Source organism: Canis lupus, chromosome 20 (genome assembly GCF_048164855.1).
Source record: "Canis lupus baileyi chromosome 20, mCanLup2.hap1, whole genome shotgun sequence".
NCBI classification, from domain to species: Eukaryota; Metazoa; Chordata; class Mammalia; order Carnivora; family Canidae; genus Canis; species Canis lupus.
This window is the reverse complement of record NC_132857.1, coordinates 13,876,593-13,898,410: the sequence shown is the minus strand read 5'-3', so window position 1 is coordinate 13,898,410 and position 21,818 is coordinate 13,876,593. Positions and strand designations below refer to the sequence as shown.

Genomic DNA, 21,818 nt, shown 5'->3' with positions numbered 1-21,818 from the left:
ATTAGTACTTCAAGCTTTAGCCCAAATGACACCTTCCTTGATCACAGTTAATAACAGTCCTTTAATAGTTAAATATGTTTAGTGTCAGATACTATGCTAAACCCTTTACGTATTTTAAAAGATTTTATTTATTTATTCGTGAGACACACACACACACACACACAGAGGCAGAGACACAGGCAGACTCCATACAAGGAGCCCAACCGGGACTCGATCCCTGGACTCGATCCCTGGACTCCAGGATCAGGCCCTGGGCTGAAGGCGGCGCTAAACCGCTGAGCCACCGGGGCTGCCCCAGCCTTTACATATTTTAATACTCCTTTAATCGGGGACAACCTGGGTGGCTCAGTGGTTGAGCATCTGCCTTCAGCCCAAGGTGTGATCCTGGAGTCCCAGGTTCTAGTCTCACGTCGGGCTCCCTGCATGGAGCCTGCTTCTCTCTATGCCCCCGCCCCCCCGCCACCCCAGGTCTCATGAATAAATAAAATCCTAAAAAACAAAACAAAACTCTCATTTAATCATTCCAACAACCCCATGAAGGAACCGAGGCGTAAGGGTTAGCACCTGCTGCCAATTGCGTGTATCTATGGAATTTACGGATTTCTTTCCTCAAATTAAATTCCTGGAGGGCAGGACTGTCCACCTCTTTGCAGCAGCGGTGCCTGTTGAGAGCCTGGCACGTACACGTAACCGAAACGGGACTTTACATAAACATCTCCTTACAAAAACGGCCACAACTGGGCAGCCCGGGTGGCTCAGCGGGTTAGCGCCCGCCTTCAGCCCAGGGCGTGACCCCGGAGGCCCGGGATCGAGTCCCACGTCGGGTCGGGCTCCCTGCGTGGAGCCTGCTTCTCCCTCTGCCTCGCTCTGTGTCTCTCTCTCATGAATATTTAAAAAAAAAACAACAAAACAAAACAAAACAAAAAAAACAGCCACAACTGTGCCTTGGGGAGACTCTTCCTGGCCTCTCGCCCCTCTGAGTTCTCCGGGGCATGCGAGGAACATACTAACCGCGTCCAGCTGAAGGAGGAACCAGGCGATGTTCTGCTTAAGCATATACGCACCCACCCACCCACCCGCCCGCCCGCCAGGCTTTCCCGTAAAGCTGACTTGAGTTTCTCCAAAATTTCCATGCACCGAACGGGCATATTCGAAAATAGTAGCCGGTCGGCAACCTCGCCACGCAGGGTAACCATTTTCCACAGAGGGATACGGAGCTTACTTTGGTCTCTCAGAAAGTCGATTTCCGTGGCCATTTCCTTGGGATTTCACCACCTGCCACTTTCTTCCAAAAATGAAACAAAAAAAGAACAACAAAGCGACCCGACCCCCCCCCCCCCGCCCCCACCACCAGAGCTCGCCGTGCGGAGACACAGGACAGAGCGACGCTCCGGGGCTTGTCAAGCTCTCGAGGGCGTAGGCAGCATCCTCCTCACGTCGACAGCCCCGCCGCGCCTCCTTCTCCCGAGTCCCAGCGCGGCCCCTCGACCGGGCAGCGGACTTCAGATGCCAGGCGCGCCGAGGATCCGCCACGTGAATTTTGGGGCCTCGTCCTCCCCCTCCCCCGCCCCGAATCCCGGCGGGGTAAAGCGCGGACGCGGGCGGCCGGAGGCGTCCCGCAGGTCACTCGGGGTCGTGCCGGGCCGCTCAGGACACAGCCGACAGAGCTGGCGAGCAGCCGGGCGGCGGCGTCCTGGGGGCAGCGTTCGGGGAGGAAGGCGGGGGTCGACTCCAGGACGCCGGCGAAACCCGGGGCCAGCCGCGGAAGTCCACTCGGCCCGCCCTGCGACTTTGAAACCGGTGCCCCGGGCCGCTCCTTGGAGACGGCGACGCGGCCTGCGTCATCACGTGGACGTCGGCGCCTGCGTCATCGCGCTTCCTAGAGTCCTTACACGCTATTGGCTATCGGTCCAGCTCTGGGTGGAGCTGTGAGAACCTGGAAGGCGGCGCGCGGAGCCACCCCCGAGGCGGCGAGCAGGCTCCCTCCGGGGGGCGAGCCCGCGGGGCTGTGCAGCGTGTGGGGTTTTTCAAGAAAACCCCCCAAGTTGTAAACGTAGGGAGGGCGTCAAGCACATATTTTAAACGCTCCCAGAATCTTTGATGCCTGGCACTTCTGCACTGAGGGAACCTGCTTGCTGGCCGCAAGGAGCGGGTTTGGAAAGTGAGTAGACGTCTGACTGGAGGCGGGGCCCAAGCTGGCGCCTTCCGAGGCCGCCCCCAGAGCGGAGCTTCTGGAGGATCTTGGAGGTGGGCTTGGTCTCCACAAGCTAAGTACGGCCCTGCCCCTCTGGGTCTTTAGGGGAAGGAGACAAGCTGTGTTTAGCTGTGTCAGGAAGGCGTACGTGTAGTTAGAGGTGCTACAAAGATCCTGCAAATCTTTGCTTCCTCAAAAAGAACAAAAAAGTTATTTTTTTTGTCAGAAAAAATTAGGCAGAACTTAATATCTGAGGGCAAAATGACAATTTCCAGTATTAAAAATTTTGTCTGCATTTAAGCCCTATCTTAAAATTGGAGGAATGGGCAGCGGCTGCGCATCTGCCTTCGGCCCAGGGCATGACCTTGGAGACCCGGGATCGAGTCCCGCGTCGGGCTCCCTGCGTGGAGCCTGCTTCTCCCTCTGCCTGTGTCTCTGCTCCTCTCTCTCTCTCTCTCTCTCTCTCATGAATAAATAAATAAATGTTAAACTTACTGGAGGGAGAGATTGAGTGGGCAAACGTCAACTCTTTCTTGAAAGGTCAGCGTAGGACTTTTTCATGAGCTCCTCCCCCGCTCCCCGAGGACTAGACTTTAAGTTCTCCTACATTTGAATCTGCATGTTGCCATTGGAGTTAATTTGGCATCAGTTATAAACTTAATTCCACACCTACACTAGATATTAATAAGATGTATTAGTGTTGGTGAACGCAAAGATCACTTTCTGGATATAAATGATGAGTGGTCTTTGCATTATGTAAATTAAATATCTGAAGTTGGAATTTTTATCTCTATACTTGAGCTATTTGGCTTATATGGTCAAGTTCAATGCAAATTACAGTATTGCGGTTTGTTTGGGAAGCTGGTTTGTAAGATTCTACTGGTTTTTGCATGGAGCTTTTACAAAATATTTTTCATCTTTATGAAACAAAATTGTCACGCTTCCACTTATCCTTAAAGTATCCCCTCTAGTGTTGCTTGCTTTTAAAAGTTCTCTTGTGTTCTCTACCCACTTTCCCCAAGGAGGGTGCTTCCTTAATACTTTGTGCTTCTTCCTCCATCCAGTCTCTATCATATTGTTTTGTAGTTTGTTTATAGGTTCCATTAGAGAGCCTGGAATCCAAGAAGGGTTCAAAAATACCTGATGAAGGAATTAATTTAAGGAATTTGGTGGATTGGAAAGTATCAGTGTAATTGAGTACAAGGAATGGGAAAATCATGTGTTTAACCATTCTCTAGCTCCAATTTCATTTTTGTGTGTGTGTGTGTTAGATATATTTCTTCAATAAAGGAAACTTTTGAGGGTATCCCTGGGTGGTGCAGCGGTTTAGCGCCTGTCTTTGGCCCAGGGCGCGATCCTGGAGACTCGGGATTGAGTCCCACGTCGGGCTCCCGGTGCATGGAGCCTGCTTCTCCCTCTGCCTGTGTCTCTGCCTCTCTCTCTCATTCTGTGTGACTATCATAAATAAAAAAAATTAAAAAAAGAAAGAAAACCTTTGAAAATTTATAGTTCTTACTAATATTAATTTGTTTAATAAATTGACATCAAGCAGCCAGTACCATGTGGAAAGAAAGCACCATGAAGAATACAAAGTTGGAAATTGAGCTATTGAGCAAGAGCTCATTTCCCTCTCCCACCAAATGATTTTTATAAAACAAAAATAATAGTTTTCGTAAAACAAATACGAAAGCTGCTTTCCCCCAAAGAAGTTTTTAAAAGTATGTTATGAGCAAAACATACTTATGCTAAACCATATGAAATTGTGATTTTTCTGCAGCTTCATATGGTGTACTTTAATACTTTACCTGAAAATAATTGAATAATGGCCATACACTAATGTAATATCTGCTGTTGCAGATCAGGAGAAAATGGTGAGTTTACTTAAACATGTAGAATATATGCACAGTATTCTCAGAGTAGCTGTGAAGTTCAGGTCCAGTGACTGCTTGCTGAATTAAACCCACAGATCCCGTAGACATTTTGGTAACTCTCAGCAACCAAAATACAGAATGATTTTATTATTTAGAAATAGAGTAGTTCTGTAAATCATTGCCTTTTCTTGAGAACTTTAAAAGTTTATGTATGATTATGTTATGAATTTACATCTAATCCTGTATAGAAACAATAAGTTCACACTGTCTTGGGTGGGAGACACTAAATGAAGGAAAATAAGCTGATAAATACTGAAACTGTTGGAATAGGTAAGACTGAACCAACCAGAACCATATTTTGGGATCTCAAGGGTCATTTAGACTATCCTGCCTTATAGTCTAGTTTTAATAGGACAACCACTTAAGTAACCTATAATTTAAAAAATTTCAACAGAAAAATATTTTCTTTACGCAAACCTGTGTAGACTTTAATAATAACAGCTAATGTTTTCTGAGTATTTACTACATACATGCTAGGCACTGTCCTAAATACATTTATGTATATGTATATCCATTCACAAAATCCTTTTTACAGTGATTTGCTGGTGATCATAGTTGGAAAGTGCCTGCCTGAACTGGAATTTACAGCTCATTTTCAGATTATTACATGGTATTTATATTGCTGAATTACCCTTCCTTCTCCTTCTAGAAAATCACACAAACTTCAGTAGAATGATCAAAAGTTCAGAGGTTCACTTCCTTTTTTTCCTTTCCTGTAAAACCAGGACGAGTTGGCTTCAGTCCTCCACGCCCAACCCCCCTGGGATGTGTAGGCAGCTGGGCGGAGCCTAAGGCTGAGCCCTCTTCAGTCACCTGCGCAGAAAGCAGCGAGCTGAGTGTTGAACGGAAAAAGAGCTTCCCGGTCTGTGTTCTTCTCTTGTTTAGCGTCCTTACCTCGCTTCTTACTTGCAGCTTCGCCCAGTCTTGTTAGCCTTTTCTTTGGTAACTTCTTTTTCAGCTGCTGCTTCTGCTGGCACAGTTTATTTACTCCCACTTTCCGACTGCTTCCTTTCTCCGTTTCTCTCATAAACGGGCAGGGGTGCAGGTGGAAGCAAGAATGCAAACTGAAATATAATTATAGGAAACTAAAGGCAATTTCGTGAATAGAAGAATTTGGAAATTTCCCTTGTAAAACGTTCTGAGAAAACATCTTTTCCATTACTTCCTTCTTTTAACCTTTGTGGAATGTTTTTTGTCTCCTGGACATTTAGTGTTCTGCGGTTCTCTCCTTTCTCAACTTTCCTTTTAAAGGCCTCTCCATAATGCAAACAAGCATGAAAATAATTTTAAAATTGGAACTTTTTTTGGATGAAAGAGTAATTTGAGGAATAGAAGTTAAAATGTGGAAAAACACAGATTAACGATAAACATTCTTCTAAGGAAGTCTAAACAGCCAACATCAAAATTGCATAATAGGCTGGTGATCACCTTGAATGAATATATTCCTTCAATAATATTCCCAGTATTCATTCTGACATTTAAGAAATGTTAAGCATATATAATATAGAGAGGAGGTATATATCACATGGACTTTAAAAAACACTTTTTAATCATTCATTTATTTTTTAATAGTATAAAATTCAGGCAGTTTTTGTTGTTGTTGTTTTAAGTAATAGCAGTTGAAAATAAGCCTCCCTTGCTCTCTTGTCTCCAGCAATTGCCTCATAAGAGGTAACCACTGCCACCACTGGTTTCTTGTCTGTGCTTTCTGAGATAGTATATGCATTCACAAGCATTTATGCAAATAGTCTTCTTTTTCAATGAAATAAGTTCATACATTTTGCACCTTGCTTTTTTTCCCTTAGTATATTTTAAATATATATAGAGCTTCTTACTCTTTTTTAGCAGCTACATAGTATTTCATTGCATGATACAGCATAATTTCCTTACCAATCCTGTACTTATGGGTATTTAAATTGCTTACATTATTTTGTTATTGTAGACAGTGTTGCAGTGAATATCTTTATACTTATGTCATTTTGAATATGTGCAGGTGTAATAACTCCTAGAACTAGAATTGTTGAGTCAAAGGATATTTGCATGTTTTGTTTTGATAGATTTTGAAGGATTGTTCTTCACAGAAGCTGTGCCAGTTATGCCCCAACAACAATATGTGATTGTTTTTCATTGTTTTGCATTATCACATCATGTTATCAAATTTTCCAATACAAGAAAATAGTAATTTATTGTTGCTTTAATGTGCATTTCTATCATAAATGAGGTTGAACATTTTGCATTTACCTTTTGTTAACTGTTTTATCCTATTTTTCTGTTGGGGTATTGATCTTTTCCTTATTAATTTCTAGGACCCCTTTAAGCACTGAAAAAGTTAGTTATTTGTCTGAAATATGAGTTGCAGATATTTTTTCCCCAACTGTCTTTTGATTTTTGTAATAGTGAGCTCTTTTGGGTGGGTGAAGGCAGGTCTTTGCTTTTAGTTTTGTTAATTTTATGCAGCCAAATGTATCATTCTTTTCTGTCTTTTGAGTTTGGGGTTATATTTTAAAAGGCTTTTTCAACTATAACATTGTCTTAAAAATTAATTTTTCTCTTATAATATGGTTTTTATGTTTAAATCTTTGATTCATTTAAAACTTAGTTTGGTGGGGCACCTGGGTGGCTCTGTCAATTAAGCGTCTGATCCCAGGGTCCTGGGATCAAGCCCCACATGGGCTCTCTGCTCACCTATGAGTCTGCTTCTCCCTCTTCCTCTCCCTCTTTTATGTGTTCCACTCTTGCTCTCTCTCAAATAAATAAAATCTTAAAAAAGAAAAACTTAGCTTGGTGTAGGAATCCAACTTTATCAAATTGGACTATAAAATAAACCAATTGATAATATAGACTTTGTTGGTTTAGCTACATGAGACACATCCCTAACTCCCCTAGGCTTATAGTTAATTTCCCTAACACCTGGTACAGCACCTGAAACAAAGTGAGTAGGTAACCTTTGATAAACTAAATTGAAAGGAAGTTTCTAGATATGACATATTATCTTAGTTACTTGCTATTGTTTTAACTGAAAGAGAGTGATACCATGAATACAATTGATTTATTTTGCAGAAAACCTTAGAATCATGAAGTTTTGGATCCAAAAACTAGGAGGATTATTCACTTGACAAATAAATGATGAGTTCATATTACTTACAGGCTTTCTGGCTGGGAATGGGGAGACAATAAACAAACATGTCCTGTGGTATAATGCTGTGAATCAAAACTGAGCAATGTACAGGCAGCAGAGAATGATAAAAAGTAGAGTGGGGGATGCACACTAGCATAGGTCACAAAGGACATTGACAGTTGAATTGTCTATTTCATATGAGCACATGTGCATACAAAATTGAGAGGCACTAAGAATTAAGTTTCAAGAGAGAATAGTAAGTATCCCCGGTCCCCAGGAAGTTGAAAGGAGAATCAGTTGTTTCTCTCTGGATCCAACATTATCTTTAGATTACATTGTAAACTAGTGGGCAGGACTATACTTTTTAGGTTAATTTTGTTATAAATATTATGCACACTTGGATTAACATTAGTGTTCTTTAAGCAACTTAACAAATTTGTCACTCTAGTAGGAAATTAAAATCATTTTATGCAGTCAAAGCCAAAATTACATTCTACCCTTGTCAGCCATGTCAGCCATGGCACTCCTCCCAGCAGTGGAAGTATATTCAATATTTCTTGCATTAATTTCTTTTTTTTTAATAAATTTATTTTTTATTGGTGTTCAATTTACCAACATACAGAATAGCACCCAGTGCTCATCCCGTCAAGTGCCCCCCTCAGTGCCCGTCACCCATTTACCCCCACCCCCCACTCTCCTCCCCTTCCACCACCCCTAGTTCGTTTCCCAGAGTTAGGAGTCTTTATGTTCTGTCTCCCTTTCTGATATTTCCCACACATTTCTTCTCCCTTCCCTTATATTCCCTTTCACTATTATTTATATTCCCCAAATGAATGAGAACATATAATGTTTGTCCTTCTACAATTGACTTATTTCACTCAGCATAGTACCCTCCAGTTCCATCCACGTTGAAGCAAATGGTGGGTATTTGTCATTTCTAATGGCTAAGTAGTATTCCATTGTATACATAAACCACATCTTCTTTATCCATTCATCTTCCGATGGACACCGAGGCTCCTTCCACAGTTTAGCTATTGTAGACATTGCTGCTATAAACATCGGGGTGCAGGTGTCCCGGCGTTTCATTGCATCTGTATCTTTGGGGTAAATCCCCAACAGTGTAATTGCTGGGTCGTAAGGCAGGTCTATTTTTAACTCTTTGAGGAACCTCAAAGGAAAAACCACAGTTTTCCAGAGTGGCTGCACCAGTTCACATTCCCACCAACAGTGTAAGAGGGTTCCCTTTTCTCGACATCCTCTCCAACATTTGTGGTTTCCTGCTTTGTTGATTTTCCCCATTCTCACTGGTGTGAGGTGGTATCTCATTGTGGTTTTGATTTGTATTTCCTTGATGGCAAGTGATGCAGAGCATTTTCTCATGTGCATGTTGGCCATGTCTATGTCTTCCTCTGTGAGATTTCTGTTCATGTCTTTTGCCCATTTCATGATTGGATTGTTTCTTTGGTGTTGAGTGTCATAAGTTCTTTATAGATCTTGGAAACTAGCCCTTTATCTGATACGTCATTTGCAAATATCTTCTCCCATTCTGTAGGTTGTCTTTTAGTTTTGTTGACTGTATCCTTTGCTGTGCAAAAGCTTCTTATCTTGATGAAGTCCCAATAGTTCATTTTTGCTTTTGTTTCTTTTGCCTTCATGGATGTATCTTGCAAGAAGTTACTGTGGCCGAGTTCAAAAAGGGTGTTGCCTGTGTTCTCCTCTAGGATTTTGATGGAATCTTGTTTCACATTTAGATCTTTCATCCATTTTGAGTTTATCTTTGTGTCTGGTGAAAGAGAGTGGTCTAGTTTCATTCTTCTGCATGTGGATGTCCAATTTTCCCAGCACCATTTATTGAAGAGACTGTCTTTCTTCCAGTGGATAGTCTTTCCTCCTTTATCGAATATTAGTTGACCATAAAGTTCAGGGTTCACTTCTGGGTTCTGATTCTGTTCCATTGATCTATGTGTGTCTGTTTTTGTGCCAGTACCACACTGTCTTGATGACCACAGCTTTGTAGTACAACCTGAAATCTGGCATTGTGATGCCCCCAGATATGGTTTTCTTTTTAAAATTCCCCTGGCTATTCGGGGGTCTTTTCTGATTCCACAGAAATCTTAAAATAATTTGTTCTCTCTGAAGAAAGTCCATGGTATTTTGATAGGGATTGCATTAAACGTGTACATTGCCCTGGGTAACATTGACATTATCACAATATTAATTCTGCCAATCCATGAGCATGGAATATTTTTCCATCTCTTTGTATCTTCCTCAATTTCTTTCAGAAGTGTTCTATAGTTTTTAGGGTATAGATCCTTTACATCTTTGGTTAGGTTTATTCCTAGGTATCTTATGCTTTTGGGTGCAATTGTAAATGGAATTGACTCCTTAATTGCTCTTTCTTCAGTCTCATTGTTAGTGTATAGAAATGCCATTGATTTCTGGGCATTGATTTTGTATCCTGCCACGCTACCAAATTGTTGTATGAGTTCTAGCAATCTTGGGGTGGAGGCTTTTGGGTTTTCTACGTAGAGTATCATGTCGTCGGCAAAGAGGGAGAGTTTGACTTCTTCTTTGCCAATTTGAATGCCTTTAATGTCTTTTTGTTGTCTGATTGCTGAGGCTAGGACTTCCAGTACTATGTTGAACAGCAGTGGTGAGAGTGGACATCCCTGTCTTGTTCCTGATCTTAGGGGAAAGGCTCCCAGTGCTTCCCCATTGAGAATGATATTTGCTGTGGGCTTTTCGTAGATGGCTTTTAAGATATCGAGGAATGTTCCCTCTATCCCTACACTCTGAAGAGTTTTGATCAGGAATGGATGCTGTATTTTGTCAAATGCTTTCTCTGCATCTAATGAGAGGATCATATGGTTCTTGTTTTTTCTCTTGCTGATATGATGAATCACATTGATTGTTTTACGAGTGTTGAACCAGCCTTGTGTCCCGGGGATAAATCCTACTTGGTCGTGGTGAATAATTTTCTTAATGTACTGTTGGACCCTATTGGCTAGTATCTTGTTGAGAATTTTTGCATCCATGTTCATCAGGGATATTGGTCTGTAATTCTCCTTTTTGGTGGGGTCTTTGTCTGGTTTTGGAATTAAAGTGATGCTGGCCTCATAGAACGAATTTGGAAGTACTCCATCTCTTTCTATCTTTCCAAACAGTTTTAGTAGAATAGGTATGGTTTCTTCTTTAAACGTTTGATAGAATTCCCCTGGGAAGCCATCTGGCCCTGGACTTTTGTGTCTTGGGCGGTTTTTGATGACTGCTTCTATTTCCTCCCTGGTTATTGGCCTGTTCAGGTTTTCTATTTCTTCCTGTTCCAGTTTTGGTAGTTTGTGGCTTTCCAGGAATGCATCCATTTCTTCCAGATTGCCTAATTTATTGGCGTATAGCTGTTCATAATATGTTTTTAAAATCGTTTGTATTTCCTTGGTGTTAGTAGTGATCTCTCCTTTCTCATTCATGATTTTATTAATTTGAGTCTTCTCTCTCTTCTTTTTAATAAGGCTGGCTAATGGTTTTTCTATCTTATTAATTCTTTTAAAGAACCAACTCCTGGTTCTGTTGATCTGTTCCACAGTTCTTCTGGTCTCGATTTCGTTGAGTTCTGCTTGAATCTTTATTAACTCTCTTCTTCTGCTGGGTGCAGGATCTATTTGCTATTTTTTCTCTAGCTCCTTTATGTGTAAAGTTAGCTTTTGTATTTGAGTTCTTTCCAGTTTTTGAATGGATGCTTGCATTGTGATGTATTTCCCCCTTAGGACTGCTTTTGCTGCATCCCAAAGATTTTGAACGGTTGTTTCTTCATTCTCATTCTTCATTCTCATTCAAGTTTCCATGAATCTTTTTAATTCTTCCTTAATATCCTGGTTGACCCTTTCATCTTTTAGCAGGATGGTCCTTAACCTCCACGTGTTTGAGGTCCTTCCAAACTTCTTGTTGTGTTTTAGTTCTAATTTCAAGGCATTATGGTCTGAGAATATGCAGGGGATGATCCCAATCTTTTGGTATCAGTTCAGACCTGATTTGTGACCCAGTATGTGGTCTATTCTGGAGAAAGTTCCATGTGCACTTGAGAAGAATGTGTATTCAGTTGAGTTTGGATGTAAAGTTCTGTAGATATCTGTGAAATCCATCTGGTCCAGTGTATCGTTTAAAGCTCTCGTTTCTTTGGAGATGTTGTGCTTAGAAACCTATCGAGTATAGAAAGAGCTAGATTGAAGTCACTAAGTATAAGTGTATTATTATCTAAGTATTTCTTCACTTTGGTTATTAATTGATTTAAATATTTGGCAGCTCCCATTTTCGGGGCATATATATTGAGGATTCTTAAATCCTCTTGTTGGATAGATCCTTTAAGTATGAGATAGTGTCCCTCTTCATCTCTCACTACAGTCTTTGGGGTAAATTTTAGTTTATCTGATATAAGGATGGCGAGACAGCAAATAGATGGGTCCTGCTTTTTTATCCAGTCTGAAACCCTGCGCCTTTTGATGGGGTCATTAAGCCCGATCACATTCAGAGTTACTATTGAGAGATATGAGTTTAGTGTCATGATATCTATTCAGTCCTTGTTTTTGTGGATTGTTCCACTGAACTTCTTCTTAAAGGGGAATTTTAAGAGTCCTCCTTAAAATTTCTTGCAGAGATGGTTTCGAGGTCACATATTCTTTCAGTTCCTCTTGCATTAATTTCAAACACTGCTCAAAAAAATCAGGGAAAAGGGCCAGTAGAAAGTCTTGAGGTAGCGCTACTTTATACTCCCAGCAAGAGTAGCTCTGCTTTTATATTTAAGTTCTTCTTTCAGATAAGATTATATTTTGAATTAATTTGAAAGTGTAAACTACACCTCATTCTGACCACAAGACCCACATTGTGTGAATGGAAATGACAGGCCATTTTTAGGATCAACTTGCTGGAAATGGTTTAATTCCATTTGAACATAGAGATGATTGCCTGAAAGCTGGGAATTGAAAACTCCCTAGTGGAAACCCAATGATTAGATAGGGATCTCTTTAATGTGTGCAGTATTTTTGTAGATATACTGGGTCTGTGGAGGATGAGTGAATCTGCCAAAGCTTCCTAGTCACTATGTTATATTTTGCCAGGATTGTTAAGCTCCAAATTAGGAGAATAGCATATTCTCTTAGCATATTGGTATCAAATTTAATCGGCATTTCTAATATCTTGACTTATTTTTATTTCTTCCCATATGCTTTAAGATAATACTTATTAGTACTAAAATTTGAGATTGAGGTTTATCCATTTATATATGAAGACTGTGCCTTGATATTTCAACTAAAGAAAGTTATTTTATTGTTGAGGTATTTTATTCCATATAAGCCAGTACTACAAAAATCAGAATCAATTTATGCGGCCTATCACTCACTGAGTTTATTTTAATAGTAAAGAATATAAATTGCTGAATGTATTGTCTTCTCACATACTAATAGTGGCAAATGGGTTATAATACTAGAATTATTTTTTTTTATTTTAGAGGTTATCAATTAAAATTTGCTAACATGTAGTGAAAATTAGGAAGACCTGCATACTTAGGAAAAGGTTTTCAGAGATCTTGGATTCCTGTGTTCCACAGAGCTTAAATATTTGGATCTCCCTGTGATTGGTACCTAGGAGGTATTCAGTATCTATTCACTGAAGTTAAATATAAAAGCAGATCTACTCTTGTTTGGGGTGTAAAGTAGTGCTACCTATTAAGTTATTTAAAACTTAATAACTTTATTATTTGTAGTAAAAGTAACATGTGAAGCAAGGAAGTGCCCAGACTTCAGATAAGGGAAATTAAAGTCTAGAAATAGCATCATTACTAATCAGGATTATCTTCTGAACAAGACGTAATGATGTAGTATGATTTGGGGAATCCACCACTCTTAAAATAAGGTTTGCATCCTCTTGCAGATTCCTGAAATATCTTCATCTGGGAAAACATGGCCTATTTTGGTTCAGTTTCATTATTTGCTAGCCATGTGACCTTGGACAAATTTGTTTCCTCATTTGTTTGTGTGTGTGTGTGTGTGTGTGTGTGTGTGTGTGTTTCTTTGTTTGTAAGGACGATAAAAATGGTTCCTCCCCAAGTTTGTTATGAAGTTAAATGAGATAATATTTATAAAATGCCAGATCCATACTGTTTAATAAAAAAATGTAATTCTATTAATATAATACTATGTAGGTCTACTTACTTTTTTAAAGAAAAAAATCTAAAATGCAAATACTTCTTGTATCAAATGTATTAAGTCTATTTCAAAGTGTAAATGATAAATTTTGTTCACATTTTTCAATCAGAGAAAAGGGATTAACCAAACATGTAGTCATTTAACACGTGAAATTTCAACAATTGAAGAAACTAAGAAAATCTATACCCCGAGACCAAGGAAGACAATATAAACTCTACTAACCTTGAAATGGTTGGAGCCCCCTGACCCCCGCCACCCTTCATCTGCTACTCAAAAAGAAAGGGTTTTGGTCAAAGAAACAGATGTTAACAGCAGTGCTTCTGCTGATTTATAGAGTTATTTTTTATCAGATTGAATTTTATTATAAAGATATTGATTCCCAAAGGCTCCAATAATTCAGACACCTGCACATTTTAGAAGACAAAGGATGACCTAGAAACTCAAGTGTTTATAGTCGTATGTACACAGTTTCTTCAGTGGACTAATTACTGTTTTTATAAATGATTTTGACATACTCTTTACAAGGTGACTTGAGCTGGATCTAGACTTCCTTCTAAAGTTTTTAGGATCCAACTACCTATTTTACAATAGAACTCCTGTCCATGGTTTGCCAGAAGGCTAATAGCCTTTTGACTCTCAGAATTGTGTTCTTGTTACTTTGCTGCCTTACTGCCTTCTTTTTTGCATTGAAATTGTCATTTCATGTCTAACTAAAGGAAACATTTGTATATTTTTAAAGAGTTTTTAAACTTTTTTTTTCTTTTAGAGTGTTCAGATGGATTTTAAAATTGAACACACTTGGGATGGTCTTCCAGTGAAGCATGAGCCAGCATTTGTCAGGTTGAATCCAGGCGACGGAGGAGTGATGATGGAAGTTAGTGCTCCATTTTTCAATGATCCTCCAGCCCCACTTGGAGAACCAGGAAAACCTTTCAATGAACTGTGGGATTATGAAGGTAAGTGGAAGTACTGTATTTTATTGCAAACATAAATCTTTTTATAATAGCCTCTCCTAGAACTATTATTTTTATCTTGCTGTAAGGAAGTGAGTGCTCTTCTGAACAACTGACATGTGTGGTTTCTTCCATTCTTTACCAATCTCTCATTCTGACTTTTTCATCATCACCTATGTGACTTCAGCTATATAATGAGAACAGTGAAAAATGGCAGTAACAAATCCAGACTTTTAAATGGTGCCATATTTCTTTCTTTTACTTCTGATACCTTTTTTAAGAAGAGTTCAGCATTTCTGTTTTGTCTTTAAGTATCTTCAAATTGCCACTTTAACCTTATAAACCTTCTTTGCGGAAGTTCGGGGATGTTTTACTTACAGAAATATTATTAACTTTAATATAAAATATAGTTTTTAGGGCAGCCCCTGTGGCCCAGCGGTTTAGCGCCACCTTCGGCCCAGAGTGTGATCCTGGAGACCCGGGATCAAGTCCCACGTCATCAGGCTCCCTGCATGGAGCCTGCTTCTCCCTCTGCCTGTGTCTCTGTCTCTTTCTCTCTCTCTGTGCCTCTCATGAATAAATAAATAATCTTTAAAAAATATATAGTTTTTATATTATACTGGCAATTAATCTCACATGTCAAATGAAGGCTAAAGACATGCCATGAAATTACATTGTGCCAGGTTTGCTATATGATCCTCTTCTAATTAAACTACCAAACTTATCTTTCTGAAATACTCTTTATGATTCCATTCCTCAGGTTACAAACCATAAGTATCCCTGAGATAAAGTTCAAACCCTTTCTATAAGCTTTCAGAGTACTCATGAATTGGGCTATCCTATTCAATCAAAAGCTCTTTTTAAATATAACAGTGCTACATTAGTTTCAGGTGTACAACATAGTGATTCCACAAGTCTATATGTTCTATGCTCACCCCAAGTGTAGCTACCATCAATCTCCATACAGAGCTATTAATGGTACCACTGACTATATTCCTTATGCTGTGCCTTTTATCCCTGTGACTTATTCATTCCGTGACTGGAAGACTGTATCTCCCACTCCCCTTTATTCATGTTGCCTATCCCCCTACTCTTGGCACCCTCTACCCTCTCCACCCTCTGGCAGCCATCGGTGTCTCTGTATTTATGGGTCTGTTTCTGCCTTTTGTTTACTCATTTGTTTTGTTTTCCAGATTCCATATGTAAGTAGAATCATATGTCAACCAAAAGCTCTTGACTTCTGAAAGACTAATGGTCTTACTATCTATGCATATTCTCACCCATGTACCTTTTCTCATCCTATTCTCTCCACTCTAATGCACTTAGTTCAAGGTCTAATATAGGTTTCATTTCTTTAAAGAAACCTTTGATGATTCTTATAGTCCATACTAACCATCTGTATAGCATGCATCTTGTAAATGATAAAAATATGTAAAACATGTTATCTTTTATCAGTACAGAACTTGTATATACCAGCTACATACTAGTATAGACATTAATGCGACTTATCTACTAGAGGTACTATAGCCACCAAACTCAAGAAGTCCTAAGCTCAACTCATCCTCTTCTCTCACAAACATGCTTCTATCCCCATGTGCCCAGTCACTATAATACCTTAATTCATTAGATATAGAAATATGAGATCTTTTGAAGATATTCCTTTCTCTCACTCTCCATATTTGGATGCATTTACGAGTCCTATCAGCTTCACCTCCTAAATGTTTCTCTAATTTAGTACCTCTTCTTCATCCACAACATCCCTACCATAAGTTAGGCCTTTATGATCTTTTACCTTGGCTAGTCAAAGCTTCCTTAATAGTCTTTTGCCCCTATATCCATCCTTCACTTAGAAGCCAGAGAGATCTATCAAAAATGAAAATTCAAACTCATAATTCAGGTCCTTACAAACCTTCTCAGGCTCTCTATCCTCTCAGGATAGTTTCACCCTTCTTATTATGATCCCTGTATAAGATTTTCAATGACCTAGTCCCTTATTTTTTTGCAGAATTATGCTTCATGCGTTGAAATGTCTGCCTAGAAAGACTGAACTATTTCTAATTCTTTAAGGGACAATATTTCCCTAATCACGTACATTTGATTATACTCTCTCTTAACCCTGGAATGCCCTTTCCATCGTTCTTCCCCCAATTCCCACTCATTTTTCAAGGTGGAGCTTAGATAGCACCTTCTCCAAGAATCCTTCCCTAAATCACTTTTTTTTTGAGCTAAGTGTCTGTTTTCTTGCTTTCTTTTTTCTTTTTTTTTTAATTATGTAGCAGCAACCCATGCCTCCTTCCCTTTTAATATTATTTATTAGGAGCATCCACTTTCATGTCTGATTAGATTGTAAGCCTATTAAGGTACTCCCAGAATTTAATACAGTGTTTAATAGAGAAGATGCAAAAATGATTTTAAGATGATTATGCAAAATAGTAATTAGAATATGTATTAGAGTTCTCTGGAGAAACAGGGTTGAGAGGGAGCGAGAGAGGGAAAGAGAGAGGGTGTGTGTATAGAGAAAGAGAGATTTATTTTAAGGAATTGGCTTATGTAGTTTTGGAGGCTGGCAAGTACAAAATATGCAGGGCAGAGCAGTAGGCTGGAGACCTAAGGAAGAGCTAATACTGCAATTTGAGTCTGATGGTCGGCCAGCAGAATTCCTTCACAGTCAGGGGAGGTCTGTCTTTTTTCTTTTTTTTTTTGTCTTTTTTCTGTTAACACCTTCAATTGATTGCATGAGACTCAGCCACATTATGGAGGGTAATCTGCTTTACCAAAAGTCTACTGATTTAATGTTAAATCTGTTTCAAAAAATACCTTCACCAATACATCTAGAATAATGTTTGACCAGATATCTGGGTACCGTGGTTAAACTAGACACATAAAATTAACCATCATGGAAGCATTCTAATTCATTTAGGTTAAAGACTTAGAAAGGGACAAGGCTGACTTGTTGATGGAACTGTATCTGTATCTTAGATATTTCATTATAAAAATAACACATGGAAAACTGGAAATAACCTAAATGTTTATCTTTATTTATTCATGAGAGACACAGAAAGATAGAGGCAGAGACACAGGCAGAGAGAGAAACAGGCTGCATCCCAGGAGCCCGACGTGGGACTCGATCCCAGGTCTCCAGGATCAGGCCCGGGGCTGAAGGCGGCGCTAAACCACTGAGCCACCCGGGCTGCCCTAAATGTTTATCTTAAAGGATTATATGAATAAATTATAGCATTTTATAGAAGAATACTATGTAGTAATTTAAAAGCATTAGGTTTCTATATGCTAGAAAGGTTGGGGGTTTTTTTGTTTGTTTTTTTGTGAAAAAGGAAAGTTGTAGGCAAGTATGATTCCATATTTATTTTTTAAAATCCATGCAGGTGAAATAGGTTGTAGAAGGACAGAAAAAGTCTGACAGGTTTTAGAGCAAAGTGGGAAGAAAAGGACTTTGACTTTTTACTTCATGTGTTTGTATTGTTTTAATCATTTATAAGAAATAGGTATTATTTTCATAATTAAATAACTTTTAAAATATGATATGTTCAGAAAACTCCCGGAAATTATAAAGAAAAGAAAAATCACCTACCTGTATTCTCCCTCTCAAAGATAAGCAGTCATTTTTTGTATATCTATGCATATTTTGTAGACATCTAGACACAGGCACACGGGGATATTCTTATTCCATGTACATTTGGTTATTTTTCTGCAGCCTGCTTATCAAATATGATGGCTATCTTCCCATATCAAAAAAATTTAACTGTATATTTGTTTGTAATGTTTAACAGCTCTCCTGTATAATAGGAGTTTTAGTTGTACATTAGAGATAACCATTTAGATCATTCCCAATTTTTAAGCAATGCTTTGATGAATAGCATTATATTTATTTCTTTTCTCAGTTGTCTGATTATTTCCTTAAGATAAATTCCTAGAAGAAGATAACTGGTTCAAAGTCTGTGTAGCAGCGTTTATATATATATATATATATATATATATATATATATATATATATATATATATATATTTTTTTTTTTTTTTTGAAATCTCACCTAACACTAGGCTTTGTTAATATTTTTAACTTAGGACAGTTGGATATGGGAAAAAATTGATGATTTATTTTCTATGTATTTCCTCTTCCAAGCAATGTATATTTATTTTCTTTTCCCCTTTTCCAGTGGGGATAGAATCATGTTAAAAATAACGAGTTAGGACGCCTGGGTGGCTCAGCGGTTAAGCGCCTGTGTTTGGCTCAGGGCGTGATCCTAGAGTTCTGGGATCGAGTCCTGCATTGAGCTCCCATGGGGAGCCTGCTTCTCCTTCTGCCTATGTCTGCCTCTCTGTGTCTCTCATGAATAAATAAATAAAATCTTTTTTTAAAAAATTAAAATATTGAGTTAATTCATTTTATATTCTAAAAAATAAATTATTTATTACTGAAGCAAAGTTAAATTTCTTGGTATGTCTTATCTCTTTTCAAAAGTTGTGGAAGCATTTTTCTTGAATGACATAACCAAACAATATTTAGAAGTTGAACTTTGTCCGTAAGTATAAAATTTTTTATAACTCATTACTATATAATTTGAATACAGTTAATTTCTAGTTATAAATGATATGATTCATGGTAAAAGCTCAACCAAAAGGAAGAATGCTAATCTGAATTAATTATTCATTATACATTATACATATGTATATGAATTATGTGTATTGTTATGTGTATTTTAAGTAAATATATCATATTTTATAAATGTTTGAAAATATGCTGATATATATAATTCACTAATGTGGCTGATTTTCTAATAAATTGTAAAGTTTTTTGTAAAGTGAAAAATATAAATATATTTATCATTATAAATAACAAACTTTCACTACTTATTCTGAAATTTGCATCATTATGTATTAGCTATTCAGAAATAAAGGGAGATATAGATATAATGAATTGAACTATATTCTTTTAGGGAATTTTTTAAATGACTAGATTAAACTTGAATTTTATGTTTTACACAATTATGTATTTATGTATTCTTTACTCATCATTGAATTATTGAATGTATACTATGTCACTTTGTGTTCAATGCTAGGGATAAAAATTAAATCACACATAGGTTTTTTTAGACTTATCAAAAATATTAACCTTGGAATCATTTCAAATTTGACCAGTCCTTTAGGAACCCTCTTTATCTGGTTGGCAGTTTTTTCCTATATATGTAAAAAATAAATTTATGGCTGTCATCTAAATGTCATCTAAATTCTAAATTCATATAAATTCTGAATTAGTAAAGTAGTAATGAATATTTCTTGTATTGCCATTATTCATTTTAAGTGACCTTTAAATACCTCTCTGTATCTAATATCCAGTATCCTCTATATCTTTGTTGGGTGGACAGAGTCCCAAACAGTTGATTTGAATGAGATTTTAGATACCATTTTATTTTCCCTTAATTTGATTTCTTGCTAATTGTAATTTGGAAAACATAGCTGTTCACAATTTTATTTTTGAGAGTAGTCATATATCTTTGTGTGTTACCTTTTAACTAACATGACAGAATCTTTTACTGAAAACTATGATTTAACTGTCATGTGAGGTAAGAAAACTTCAATTATTATGTGATTAGTTTCATCATACAGGTGAGATAGCTAAGGCAAATAGGTTTATAACTTGTCTAGAAAGCAGTTAAGAACTTGGATAGAATTCTAAAGTTTTATCCTTAGTTTTAATTTTATTAGATGATACCAGTTTATTTTCACAAAGTGATGACTTCGTAGTAGATGAATAGGATAATTAGATTCTCTTTTGTTTTTAAATTATATGATAACCATTATGTATGAAATTAATAATTTAAAAAATATATTTTTAAGTTATTAAGAAGTTAAAAGAAGTATGTAGAGTAGTTTGGTTTCATTTATTACGGGACAGTTAATAATCAAGAATCATGCATTTGCTTCAGGCAGTCAACTCCTGTGATGGTTAATTAACCTCTGGGAAAGCAACATGAAGAATATTATTGTTTTAATTTGCAAGGAATTTTATTCCTTTTAGGATGTTCTTAAAGTTGCATAATAATAAAAATAAGCTGAGAACTTTTAAATGAAAACCAATGCTTGTTTTCTGTTAAAAATAGTTTATTGAAGGAAAGTCCTCTCTGAAAAGCTCACAACAGTCCATTTGAGAGGAAATGTTTAGTCTTTTCCACTGACAGTAAATTTGCTTCATGTAGCTATTTGAAATCCTTTAATTCTTACTGACCTGGCTAATCCCAATTATGCACTCTTGTTAGAATTCCATATGAGGATATATTTTATCTTTGAAAATGTGACATTAGTGTCAAAAACTAATGGTATAAAGCAGGAAAATACAAGAGGCAGACAGAACTGAGAGGACAGTTGTGGAAGAGAATAGATACAAGTTAAAATCTTCAGCATGTTCACTTCTATTAGACAATCTATGTTTTTATTTTCTATCTTCCTAATAAGCTTCAAGACAGTTTTGTTTTTTTGTTTTGTTTTGTTTTTGTTTGTTTTTTTTTTTTACAGAAGTAACCTTTAGTAAAGTTGTTGGATTCAGACTTATAAATCAGTGCCAGCTTCTTTTAGGGTACTTTATTTAGTTTTTGAAATGGGTTTTATTTTGAGCAGCAGATACTATGGTATGTCACACCCTTTTTCATATTTTGTACCATCTAACTGGTTGAAGTATTTTATGTAATTTCTTATTTATAAAATTTAAGAGGCAGTCTGAACATGTGTAGCTTTAGGCATTTGACTGCAGTTTTCTGAAAAATGAGATACTCAAAGATGATATTTCTAAGTAACTGAACACACTGATTCTCCCTATAATTATCTAATATTCATATTGTAGATATGCACATATTGCAGACATGAAGGAAAGTAAAGGAAATAACATTTGTTTCTTTCAAACACTCATGGGGAATTTTAATTTTGACAGTCATGGACAACATTTGGTGCTTTTACTCTCTGGAAGAAGAAATGTGTGGAAAGTAAGTAAATAAAAATATTAGACAAAATCCTTAAATATGTAATATACATATATGTTATATACATATCGTATATAAAATGTTTACAGTATAGATCTAAATTTACCTTTTGTATTTCACCTGTTATTTCTGTAGAAAGAACTTGCTCTGTCGTACAAAGTGTGCACAGGAGAGACAAAATGGGAAGGTAGAGCTTATCTTCCTTGGAGTTATTTTCCACCACATGTGACAAAATTCAATGCATTTGCTATTCATGGATCAAAAGATAAGAGAAACTATGAAGCTCTTTACCCTGTACCTCGACATGAACTGCAGCAAGGACAAAAACCTGATTTGTAAGTAGAAAATAAATGAAAATATGTTTCAACTCTGAGTTTTTTGAAAATGAATTATGCGTAGAACAGTAGTAACATTTTCACTCAAAGAAGATATG

At 37.5% G+C, this 21,818-nt stretch overlaps 2 protein-coding genes across 18 annotated transcripts in view; one reads left to right on the top strand and one right to left on the bottom strand.

Annotated features, from left to right (window-relative positions):
- The window catches only part of SCLT1 (sodium channel and clathrin linker 1), a 177,758-nt gene extending 175,921 nt beyond the window's left edge, over positions 1 to 1,837 (bottom strand). For 4 of the 7 annotated variants that reach the window (XR_012012784.1, XM_072788386.1, XM_072788389.1 and 1 more), the window contains exon 1: positions 1,223 to 1,836. Coding sequence is in view for 4 of the 7 variants with exons in the window: in XM_072788386.1 (XP_072644487.1) it covers positions 1,223 to 1,256 (34 nt within the window). In the remaining 3 variants the exon portion in view is untranslated. Of the gene's footprint in view, positions 1 to 1,222 lie in introns of all 7 variants that reach the window. The other 3 variants (XR_012012785.1, XM_072788391.1, XM_072788387.1) reach the window with 2 other exon arrangements.
- An 80-nt stretch (positions 1,838 to 1,917) lies between these two features.
- Positions 1,918 to 21,818, top strand: part of C20H4orf33 (chromosome 20 C4orf33 homolog) — a 312,784-nt gene continuing 292,883 nt past the window's right edge. For 6 of the 11 annotated variants that reach the window (XR_012012787.1, XR_012012789.1, XR_012012788.1 and 3 more), the window contains exons 1-6: positions 1,918 to 2,161; positions 4,851 to 4,987; positions 14,207 to 14,396; positions 18,874 to 18,934; positions 21,250 to 21,388; positions 21,521 to 21,720. Coding sequence is in view for 7 of the 11 variants with exons in the window: in XM_072788393.1 (XP_072644494.1) it covers positions 2,101 to 2,161; positions 4,851 to 4,987; positions 14,207 to 14,396; positions 18,874 to 18,934; positions 21,250 to 21,388; positions 21,521 to 21,720 (788 nt within the window). In the remaining 4 variants the exon portion in view is untranslated. Of the gene's footprint in view, positions 2,248 to 4,850; positions 4,988 to 14,206; positions 14,397 to 18,873; positions 18,935 to 21,249; positions 21,389 to 21,520; positions 21,721 to 21,818 lie in introns of all 11 variants that reach the window. The other 5 variants (XM_072788398.1, XM_072788397.1, XM_072788394.1 and 2 more) reach the window with 4 other exon arrangements.